The sequence below is a fragment of the Trematomus bernacchii genome, unplaced genomic scaffold (assembly GCF_902827165.1).
Source record: "Trematomus bernacchii unplaced genomic scaffold, fTreBer1.1, whole genome shotgun sequence".
In the NCBI taxonomy this organism is placed as follows: Eukaryota; Metazoa; Chordata; class Actinopteri; order Perciformes; family Nototheniidae; genus Trematomus; species Trematomus bernacchii.
The window spans coordinates 177,524-190,023 of NW_022987795.1; the positions used below are offsets into that span (position 1 = coordinate 177,524).

Genomic DNA, 12,500 nt, shown 5'->3' on the forward strand with positions numbered 1-12,500 from the left:
GTGTAGTTAATCTGTGTGTTGTGTGTGTATGGAGTTCCAGTGTTCACAACAAACACCACAGAAGAAGATGTCACAGCTGTTCCTTGGATCTTATCCTGTGTTTCCAAGGTTAGGTTTCATCAGTGAAATGCAGTCAGTCTGAAAGTAAGAGTAGGTCTTTGTGTTTAGTGAAACGTTCCCTCTCCGTTTTATTATTACTCAGCTTCTGATCATTCTTGGTAAATTCCTCAACCACAAATGGAAATGTTCAGCTCTCTGTGGTTTGCTGTTGAACTCGAGCAGAGCCTTAATAGGAACTGAGAAGAACTAAAAGCTACAGAAACATTTATCATTTGGAAGGAAGTACATTTTTCTGGTTTGTACAAAGTTGGTTTTATTGTTTTTCAGTCAGGGCTTGTTTCTAGAAAGATATAGTATGAGTTCTGTGTCTCTGATCTTGTTTATAAGATATATCAAGATGTCTCCTGACGTAAACAACAACGTGACGTAAACAACAACGTGACGTCGTAGCTCCGTAAAAACAAAGCTGTCTCTGCCGTCTGACGCTCTGTTTGATTCTCAGATTGCTGGAGTCATTATACAGTTTTTGGACGGAACAGAAATATTGTTTTCTGATCACTTTCACATTTTACGGGGGAAATCTGCATTTTAGTAAGAAGGCGCACGCTGAGAGTAAGAAGCGCTCCTGTTACCCTGTGCAGACTAAACCCTGATAGTTATATGTCTGTTCTATATAAAGACTTAATTGGATAATAATAAAGTGTTCATCTTGCATTAACAGTAAACTGTGACTGACTCACCAGGAAGTTAACGGGAAGTCAAATCAATAGAATATTTAAGTAAAGGACGTCCTGTAATAGCTGCTGCGGGAAGTACTTAGTGTTTTATCCATCTCAATAAAAGATTGATGAGATACTTAGCAGTTCTTTAGTACACAGTTTAAACTGCCGTCTGAGAGAATAGGGGCAAATAGGCTGATGCTATGTATGTTAGCCTGTTAGCACAGATGGACAACACCAACTTACTCTGACATTAACAAGATCATTTTTATTTCCTCAAAGGAATTTATAAAATGAATGAGACACTTAAAATATGCACAAGTTAAATGCGAATGGAGACAGGTAGAGCGGATGAAGAGATAAGGGATGTAGGGATAAGGGATGTAGGAAGGGATGAGGGATGTAGGGATAAGGGATGTAGGAAGGGATAAGGGATGTAGGGATAAGGGAAGGGATAAGGGATGTAGGGATAAGGGATGAAGGGATAAGGGATGTAGGGATAAGGGATGTAGGGATAAGGGATGTAGGAAGGGATAAGGGATGTAGGGATAAGGGATGTAGGGATAAGGGATGTAGGGATAAGGGATGTAGGAAGGGATAAGGGATGTAGGGATAAGGGATGAGGGAAGGGATAAGGGATGTAGGGATAAGGGATGTAGGGATAAGGGATGTAGGGATAAGGGATGTAGGGATAAGGGATGTAGGGATAAGGGATGTCAGGGTAATGGATGTAGGGATAAGGGATGTAGGGATAAGGGATGAGGGATAAGGGATGTAGGGATAAGGGATGTCAGGGTAATGGATGTAGGGATAAGGGATGAGGGATAAGGGATGAGGGAAGGGATAAGGGATGTAGGGATAAGGGATGTCAGGGTAATGGATGTAGGGATAAGGGATGTAGGGATAAGGGATGTCAGGGTAATGGATGTAGGGATAAGGGATGAGGGAAGGGATAAGGGATGTCAGGGTAATGGATAAGGGATGTAGGGATAAGGGATGTAGGGATAAGGGATGAGGGAAGGGATAAGGGATGTAGGGATAAGGGATGTCAGGGTAATGGATGTAGGGATAAGGGATGAGGGATGTAGGGATGTCAGGGGTAATGGATGAGGGATGTAGGATGTAGGGATCAAGGGATAAAGGATAAGGGATGAGGGATAAAGGGATGTTGGGATGTCAGCATGAAGGGATTAGTTATTAGTTTTGTTATTACTTTGACAATGTTAGCACCAAAGCTAAGAGAACATTTCTGAGAGTTTGAGGATCCGATTTTATTCGTCAAAGGGTTTTCAGCAGGTTTTTTGTGTTTTGTTTGATTGCATGATTACAGAAAAACTTCTGGTCCAATTGACAGGAATACTGGAGAAGTATTTGGTGAAGCATTTAGCATGGACCAAGGAAACACACATTTCTGAGCGGACTCGAAACTGATACAGCGATTATCTCTCACCAAAGTGAAAACAGGCTCAGATCTCAAAGAGCCGTTATTATAGTGACCGTGTGGTGTTGGTCGTTTTGCTGCAGAGAAGGAGGTTTGAGAGAAGACCCAGCCTGGATGTCCCACTGTAGAGGGGTACAGGGGGATATTGGGGGGAGACAGGGGGGATGATGGGGGTGTCGAGGCCTCTTAGCATTCAGCGGCGCGCTCATTAGACATGCAAAGCTGCAGAGTTGGAGCTGCTGGCCTGAATGAGCCGGCTTTGTCCTGTAATTGGAGATGTTTTCTGTGGGAGCCACAAAGAAACCAGGGCCTCCTCACCCTCCTCACCCTCCTCACCCTCTCCTCTCTGATTCATCCTGTCCTCCCTCACTCTCGCCGTTGTGTAACGTGTTGCATAAAGATTCAGTTTCCAGGAAATCATCCAATTAAAGACTCGAATTTGGAGAAACGACACAAAACGTCTCATTAACCTGCTTTTTACCTGCAGCCACAAACACCTGTTTAACATGGTCTTCATCATCATCATCATCATCATCATCATCATCATCATCATCATGGTGGTACTGTCCAGACTCTACAGCAGGGGTCACCAACTACATTTGTCCAAGGGCCAAAATTAATCCAAGAGACACTTTCGGGGCCAGAGATTTTTATATATATATATATTTATATATCATTTAGGCACGCAAATATGTCACTGTCAAAGAGCCTCAGGCGTAAAGTTGACGTGGAAAACCGCAGTTTTAATGAGGAATGGACGAATAAATACGCATTCATCATAACATCGTTCAATAAGGCTACACCTGTTGCAAAAGAGTACAATCTCAGACGTCATCATATCACAAAGCATGCAACTTTCTCACCTTTTTTTTCCTTTTTTTTTACGCCACAGTCACCCCCGCGTGACACTAAAACGTGACGCACACAGCTGGGAGACCAGGGGACACTAAAATGTGAGGCACACAGCTGGGAGACCAGGGGACACTAAAATGTGACGCACACAGCTGGGAGACCAGGGGACACTAAAGAGTGACGCACACAGCTGGGAGACCAGGGGACACTAAAATGTGACGCACACAGCTGGGAGACCAGGGGACACTAAAATGTGACGCACACAGCTGGGAGACCAGGGGACACTAAAATGTGACGCACACAGCTGGGAGACCAGGGGACACTAAAATGTGACGCACACAGCTGGGAGACCAGGGGACACTAAAGAGTGACGCACACAGCTGGGAGACCAGGGGACACTAAAATGTGACGCACACAGCTGGGAGACAAGGGGACACTAAAATGTGACGCACACAGCTGGGAGACCAGGGGACACTAAAGAGTGACGCACACAGCTGGGAGACCAGGGGACACTAAAGAGTGACGCACACAGCTGGGAGACCAGGGGACACTAAAGAGTGACGCACACAGCTGGGAGACAAGGGGACCCTAAAAAGTGTTGTTGGAAACTCACCTGAAATGTTTGATGGTCTTATTTGAACAATGTGGTCACATGACTCCTTCTGATGTTACTGCAGATCTGCTGTAAGCTAGCTAGCTAACGTAGCTAACCTTCAGATATACTGACGAAACATTTTGTTAATTAATATGTTGTGTAAACATGAAGGAGTCTCAGGTGAGTTCAGGTGTCTCGGGTCACATGACTCAGACAGAAACAGGATTAATCTGATCCCAGACAAGCGTTTTATCTGACGGCTTAAATCCCAGCTGTGTGCGTCACTCTTTAGTGTCCCCTGGTCTCCCAGCTGTGTGCGTCACTCTTTAGGGTCCCCTGGTCTCCCAGCTGTGTGCGTCACTCTTTAGTGTCCCCTGGTCTCCCAGCTGTGTGCGTCACTTTTTAGTGACCCCTGATCTCCCAGCTGTGTGCGTCACTTTTTAGTGTCCCCTGGTCTCCAGCTGTGTGCGTCACTCTTTAGTGTCCCCTGGTCTCCAGCTGTGTGCGTCACTCTTTAGGGTCCCCTGGTCTCCCAGCTGTGTGCGTCACTCTTTAGTGTCCCCTGGTCTCCCAGCTGTGTGCGTCACTCTTTAGTGTCCCCTGGTCTCCCAGCTGTGTGCGTCACTCTTTAGTGTCCCCTGGTCTCCAGCTGTGTGCGTCACTCTTTAGGGTCCCCTGGTCTCCCAGCTGTGTGCGTCACTCTTTAGTGTCCCCTGGTCTCCCAGCTGTGTGCGTCACTCTTTAGTGTCCCCTGGTCTCCCAGCTGGGTGCGTCACTCTTTAGTGTCCCCTGGTCTCCAGCTGCGCATGTCTCCTCAAGTTACTGAATGTTCTCTAAATGCTGCACGTGTTGTTGTTGGAGATGTTTCTTCATGTGGAACCTTTGTGTTTTTATATCTGCATCCTCTCTGAAGCTGCAGAGTTTCTCCTGATGGAAGAGGTTTGTTTTAGCACGTTCAAACCGGTCGGCCTCTGTATTTTTGTCATGATTTAACTCTTTTAAAGGGTCTTGTTTCATGATTTAACTATCTTTAAAGAGATCTTCAAAATGTCATCTCTTTTAAAGTGATCCTTGTGATTTAAATCCTCATAAATGATCTTGTTTCAGGATTTAAAGAGTTTTCTCAGGTTCAGGATGTTCTGCAGAAACAGTTAACAGAGATGTTCTCCATGTTCTCCGGATGACTGGAGCCGAACAAGCCCTGAAACACAGCAACAAAAGACCCTCCCTCACCCCTCCCATCACCCCCATCCTCACCCCTCCTCACCCCCATCCTCACCCCTCCTCACCCATCCTACACAGACCCCAAAAAGCAGAAGAGCCCATTATATAACCCGCTCCCCCCCACCACTCATTAACTGGTTTCCAGTTGAAAGGCTGAGGGGGGTCACGTGGTCCAGAGAGGCTTGTTTACCACAACAAGTGGAGAGAGAGGGGAGAGAGAGAGAGGAGGGTTTCCCACCATCTCATTCACAACTACTTTCACACGCCGCGCTGCCGCCGCCGTCACCATGGAGACCCAGAGAGGGACATGTGACCGAGGAGAGCCAATCAGGAGACAGTACAGGTCCCCCCACTTCATTACTGACATCAACACAATATTTAGCAAATTACAAGGAGTGGACATGTCATGTTTAAATATGCAAATGAGGTGTTATGTAATGATACATTTTGGATAAATCTACAGACACAAACAGACAGAGTTAGTCAAATAAACTCCTGGATGAGGATTAAGATGTTTGCGGACATTTTATGGAAGCTAAAAAGCACAAAATCTTAGAATCAATGCACGAATAAAACATGTTTTCCCATCTCTGCCTCTGGGTGAATCTATATGTCTGTGAAGTCTTCTTATTTATTGTAAATAAATAATATATTTTTAAGCATTTGTATGCATGTCAATTGTGTGTTGTGTTACATGTTGAGTCACTTATTTTCAGATCCTTGTTTTGTCTTTTCTGTTTAGATATGACATGTCTTTAAAGTTTAAAAATTATGACTCATCTAAAGATTAAGGTGGTCACAAATAGGGTTAGTATTTTATTGTTATTTAATAATTTACAACTACTTCCAGAGGTGGAAAAAGTACTCAGATATTGTATTTGAGTAAAAGTAGAAGTACTCAGATCTTGTAGTAAAAGTAGAAGTACTCAGATCTTGTAGTAAAAGTAGAAGTACTCAGATATTGTACTTGAGTAAAATTAGAAGTAGGCCTACTCAGATCTGGTACAAGTAGGCTACAGTACTTGAGTAAATCCACTTGTTTCCTTTGCACAACTGGCTACTTCTGCCTCGAATTAAAGATTTGTTGATATATTGTGGGACATAGCCTATAAATAAAATATATAAAATTAAAATATATAAATATGAAGATTTTCCCACAGAGTTTGGCTCTACTATCTGTTCTGACAGTAACACACATTGATTACTGTATACACAACTTTAATAAGATTCTCTTTAGTTCGGCTGTAATGAAATCCACGGTTTGATTTATTTTAACATGATATCTGCCCTGAACCTGAGGTGTTGGAGGGCATCAACAGAAAAACACATGTTAATAATTTATTACAAATAAACAGATCGTAATTATAAGTACGCCGAATTAAAGAAGGCCTTGTATTGAACAAGAAAACATATAGAAAAGTTATTTTGTTATCTGCGTAAAGCTCTGAAACAATCAATGCTTTTATTAAATATGAGGATTTGTGAATGGAGTTTGGTCAACAAACGGAACAGAAACGTAACTTGGCTGTAGCTGTCGTGAACGTAAACAGTTTACGACATGCCGTATTCCAGTATGTCCAGTGAGACTACACGTGAAAGCAGAAACAGGCAGAAATAAACTTGAAATTGAAGTGTTTTTAATTAGTTTTAGTTGAGTATCTGCGGGCCAGCATGCTGTACCTGGTGGGGCTGGGGCTCGGTGACGCGACGGACATCACGGTGAAGGGTCTGGCGGCCGTGAGGGGCTGCAGCCGGGTCTACCTGGAGGCCTACACCTCCATCCTCACCGTGGGGAAGGAGGCTCTGGTGAGGACTTCCTATCACACTGAACTGTCTCAGGATCAAATACAAGCTGTCCCAGGAGGTACAGGAGAGGTTGTTACCACCATGCTCCAGGACAGAGAATCACACATTAAAGGCTTTGCAGAGAAACCTTAGTTACAAGAGACAGAGGTGTAGAGTAACTAAGTACATTTACATAGGTACAATTTCCAGGTACTTGTACTTTACTTGAGTATTTCAATGTTATGCTATTGTGTACTTCTACTTCTGAGTACTTCTCCCACCTCTGACAACAGGGAGTCCACAAGTAGTTCATAACATGGGACTTTTTATGATTTTTACGACATATTAATACATATATATAACTTTAATGACATTTATTTTGAATACTTTTATGAATTTTCATAACATACCATTTTGTATTGCTGTTTTGATTTATGACTTTTTATTATATATTATATTTGGACTTCTTATGAATTTTTTTGAAATATTATATACATTTTATTGTGACTTATTTTGTATTTTTATGACATTGGAATTGTTATCACATATTCTAATGTTACTTTTTCTTACTTTTATAAGATACTCTACAAAAACTTTATAGACTTTTTATGACATGGGCTTTGTATAGATAGATCATGATTTACTTCAACATCATTTTTTATCAGTCTTTAGGATTTTAATGACAAACTATATGATATTATTTAACCCTCCGGTATCACTCGATTGGACTACGCAAATTAGTCATTCGGGAGAAAAATGTCCACTGCAAAAGACTTTGATAAAAACATTATATTAAAAGGTTTTTTTCACAACTTTTTTGGGTTCAATCTTTAAAGAAACTTCAGCCCTAATCAGAAATACCAAATATTTAATCATTCTCAGGATTTTAACCCTTTAAATGCCATTTTGAATACATGAAATCGCTGTTGTTTTTCATGATAAAATATATATTTTCCATATAATACATATCTGGGGACTGGCTTTTTTTTTTTTATCACAGTCTTGGATATGTCAAAGATTAGCAACAAAGTTTATATTTTTGCATTATTAGTTTTTGCACAAAATCAGATTAAACAAAAAACTCACACATTAGTCATTCGGGACAAAAATGTCCACTTCCAAAAACTGCTATAAAATAATAACAGATTAATATTTTTTAAAACTTTTTGGGGTTAAATCTTTCAATCAACTTCAGTCCTGATAAAAAAATATCAAATATCAATTAATTTTCAGGATTTTAACCCTTTAACTGCCAGTTTGAAAACATGAATTCGCGTTTTCTATGAAAAACATGCACAAAAAGGCAGTTATTTTCCATATAATAAATGTTGGGGGGGTCGGCTTTTTTATTTTTTTATCACAGTCTTGGATATGTCAAAGATTAGCAACAACATTGATTTTGGTGGATTATTAGTTTTTGCACAGAATCAGATTAAACAAAAGACTCACACATTAGTCATGAGTGATACCGGAGGGTTAAAGACTTTCTATGATTTTTTTAAATGAGATTTTATAATATGACTTTGTTTCACTTTTCTATGACATCCTTTACTATGAATTGACTTTAAAATACTTTACTACTCCTGCTGTTCCTGCCACCCTCCCCCTCACTCTGTGCTTCTCCCCAGGAGGAGTATTATGGGATGCCTCTGATCCTGGCGGACAGGGATCTGGTGGAGCAGCAGGCGGACGAGATCCTGAAGGACGCTGACGTGACGGACGTGGCGTTCCTGGTGGTGGGCGACCCGTTCGGGTGAGACAAAAGATTCAAGGCTTTTATTGTCATGTGTTCGAAGCTACAGTGTAGATATGAACACAATCTGAGGTCACAGACTCCTCCAACAGAGCAACATATTATATAAAGGACAAAATACAACTACAAATAGTGCAAAATGAAACATGTATGGACATGTGTTTTATTCCACATATTGCATTACTAGTGTCAAAAGAAGCCCCCGTCCAACAACAAGACACCACTGTAAAAGATGAGTGCTCCCAGTTCACTAGATTCAAGATTCAAGGCTTTTATTGTCATGTGTTCGTAGCTACAGTGTAGATATCTGAGGCTCCTCCAACAGAGCAACACAATAAAACAGATACAATAGTTAAAATAGAGCAAGGAGAGTCTATATACAAGTCATTGGAATATGATATATTAGATAACTAATTTGTAAGTTGCAAACAGATGAATGCTGTTGGGAAAACACTGAACGTCCTCTTCCAATATCAGAGTAGCATGCTAACAAAGGTATCCCAACTGTAGCTGTGAACATGACAGGATGTATGATTACCTAGAAGAGCATCAGGACTGTTTGAGGCATATGATAGCTATGTGATTAACATGATGATTCAGCCTCTATGGAGATAGACATATGACAAGCATGCTCATTTCTGACGTGGAGCTAATCTGAAGTAAACATTGAATACTGCTTTCTATTCCTCCATCTTGTGACTGTGTAACTCCCTCTCTTGGATATCAGCATGTGAAGGACACTGTTCAGGAACTAGTTGATGCTCTGTATGTGATGACTACTTCCATTCTGGAGAGGATCACAGATACATGGATCCTGAGGTTGAAGCTCAAGCCGGGGACCAGGGATTATTAACATTTTTAAGTATTCAGAAAAAGTCAGAATTTTGAGATTTTTGAGAAAAAGTCAGAATTTTGAGATTTTTGAGAAAAGTCAGCATTCTTTAGATTTGTGTGTAAAAGTCAGATTTTGGAGATTTTGAGAAAAAGTCAGAATTTTGAGATTTTGAGAAAAAGTCAGAATTTTGAGATTTTTGAGAAAAAGTCCAATTTTTTGAGATTTTTGAGAAAAAGTCCAATTTTTTGAGATTTTTGAGAAAAAGTCAGCATTTGGAGATTTTGAGAAAAAGTCAGATTTTGGAGATTTTTGAGAAAAAGACAGATTTTTTAGATTTTGACTACTTCCATTCTTGAGAGGATCATAAACACATGGATCCTGAGGTTGAAGCTCAAGCCGGGGACCAGGGAGATTTTTCTAACAAATGTTATGGATGTTTCAAAGTGCAGGTGTTTAACAGTCTTATAGCCTGTGGGATGAAACTGTCCCTCAGTCAGGTGGTTTTAGTCCGGATGCTGCGTTACCAGAACAGTTTGTTTCTGGGGTGATGGGCGTCTTTTATAATCCTGAGGGCTTGATGTGATGTTTGTGCAGTTTTCAGACACGTAGCATCTGCAGCTCGTATTGATCCAGTTCTGCTGCGTCAGCACTCTTTAAACTGACCACACACTCATTCCTGCTCGTTTCTCCCCAAAACACCAGCTGTGAGGTAATGACAGAGCGGACGTGTGGTCATGTGAGCGCTGGGTTACAGTTTACATGAAGAGAGAGGAGAGTAAAAGCCATCTTTAATCTGTTCAAACCTCAGCATCACTCTGAGGGTCAGGCAGGGAGATGAGACGATGTTTCTCTCTCTCTTAAACATCTCTCGGTAAAACCTTCATGTTGAGACTCAAAGAAGCAGCTACTAACAATACATCATATATATATATGAAGCACGAAAACAACAGTTCAGGTGCATATCAGTATGTAGTGTCTCTACTTTCTACTTTAAAGAGTCCTCTCCTGCTGATGTTCAGGTGCATATCAGTATGTAGTGTCTCTACTTTCTACTTTAAAGAGTCCTCTCCTGCTGATGTTCAGGTGCATATCAGTATGTAGTGTCTCTACTTTCTACTTTAAAGAGTCCTCTCCTGCTGATGTTCAGGTGCATATCAGTATGTAGTGTCTCTACTTTAAAGAGTCCTCTCCTGCTGATGTTCAGGTGTATATCAGTATGTAGTGTCTCTACTTTAAAGAGTCCTCTCCTGCTGATGTTCAGGTGCATATCAGTATGTAGGGTCTCTACTTTAAAGAGTCCTCTCCTGCTGATGTTCAGGTGCATATCAGTATGTAGGGTCTCTACTTTAAAGAGTCCTCTCCTGCTGATGTTCAGGTGTATATCAGTATGTAGGGTCTCTACTTTAAAGAGTCCTCTCCTGCTGATGATCAGGTGTATATCAGTATGTAGTGTCTCTACTTTAAAGAGTCCTCTCCTGCTGATGTTCAGGTGTATATCAGTATGTAGTGTCTCTACTTTAAAGAGTCCTCTCCTGCTGATGATCAGGTGTATATCAGTATGTAGTGTCTCTACTTTAAAGAGTCCTCTCCTGCTGATGGTCAGGTGTATATCAGTATGTAGTGTCTCTACTTTAAAGAGTCCTCTCCTGCTGATGTTCAGGTGTATATCAGTATGTAGTGTCTCTACTTTAAAGAGTCCTCTCCTGCTGATGTTCAGGTGTATATCAGTATGTAGTGTCTCTACTTTAAAGAGTCCTCTCCTGCTGATGTTCAGGTGTATATCAGTATGTAGTGTCTCTACTTTAAAGAGTCCTCTCCTGCTGATGTTCAGGTGTATATCAGTATGTAGTGTCCTCTACTTTAAAGAGTCCTCTCCTGCTGATGTTCAGGTGTATATCAGTATGTAGTGTCTCTACTTTAAAGAGTCCTCTCCTGCTGATGATCAGGTGTATATCAGTATGTAGTGTCTCTACTTTAAAGAGTCCTCTCCTGCTGATGTTCAGGTGTATATCAGTAGGTAGTGTCTCTACTTTAAAGAGTCCTCTCCTGCTGATGTTCAGGTGTATATCAGTATGTAGTGTCTCTACTTTAAAGAGTCCTCTCCTGCTGATGTTCAGGTGTATATCAGTATGTAGTGTCTCTACTTTAAAGAGTCCTCTCCTGCTGATGTTCAGGTGTATATCAGTATGGAGCGTCTCTACTTTAAAGAGTCCTCTCCTGCTGATGTTCAGGTGTATATCAGTCTGTAGCGTCTCTACTTTAAAGAGTCCTCTCCTGCTCAGAATATCAAATATCAGTTGTTAATTCTCAGTAAACCTCTAAACATATGATGTTTTCTTCAATAATAATATGTATTGATATGTTTCTCCTGCAGAGCAACCACCCACAGTGACCTGGTGCTGAGAGCAGTGCATGCTGGGATACCGTACAAAGTCATCCACAATGCCTCCATCATGAACGCCGTCGGCTGCTGTGGCCTTCAGGTACTCAATCAATTAAAATGAATACATGATCTCTCTCTCTCTCTCTCTCTCTCTCTCTCTTTCTCTCTCTCTCTCTTCTCTCTCTCTCTCTCTCTCTCTAACTATCTCGCTATCTCTCCTCTCGCTCTCTCGCTCTCTCCTCGCTCTCTCTTCGCTCTCATCTCTCTCTCTGCTCTCTCTTCTCTATAGGGTCACATCAGTTCCTCACAGATTGAGTTGACAGAGCGGTGCGTTCAGGGACCTCTCACCATCTGCTGATAGGTCATTAATAACTGAGCTGTCACAGCAGCCAATCAGAACGCAGGACCCAGCTGTGCACTGAGCGGGAGCTCGTTAATATGCTAATGAGGGGGCGGGGCTATGCTAATGAGACGCCCCCTCACCACATGACTCCTTATGAGCTGAACAAACTGAGAAATACAGATTTATAAACAAGGTTTTATAGTTTAAACCTTCCCTGTTTTTATGTATTTATAAATGAATTATACAAACGAATGAATGTTTAAATATAATATCATAATAAGGAGGTATTAATTACATTTTATTCAGAGAAGTCTTAGAGAAGGATTTAATTCACGACTCCTTTAATCCCACATTTTAATATATTTCTATTAATATGAGTTGAAGTTTTTCTATCTTTTTCCTTTCTTCTTATTATTAATAATATGTATTATTATTTATTTAGATGCAAAATGGTCAAAATATAGAAAGAATATTAGAAATGACTGCGAAAACGTCACATATTGGATCCAA

The 12,500-nt window shown here is 41.0% G+C and overlaps 1 protein-coding gene across 1 annotated transcript in view; it reads left to right on the forward strand.

Moving 5' to 3' along the window:
• The first annotated feature begins 6,466 nt into the window (after nucleotides 1–6,466).
• Nucleotides 6,467–12,500, forward strand: part of dph5 (diphthamide biosynthesis 5) — a 9,206-nt gene continuing 3,172 nt past the window's right edge. Inside the window, exons 1-3 of the mRNA XM_034149852.1 lie at nucleotides 6,467–6,697; nucleotides 8,305–8,429; nucleotides 11,639–11,747. Of these exons, the coding sequence (XP_034005743.1) occupies nucleotides 6,563–6,697; nucleotides 8,305–8,429; nucleotides 11,639–11,747 (369 nt within the window). The 5' untranslated portion in view covers nucleotides 6,467–6,562. The remainder of the gene's footprint in view (nucleotides 6,698–8,304; nucleotides 8,430–11,638; nucleotides 11,748–12,500) is intronic.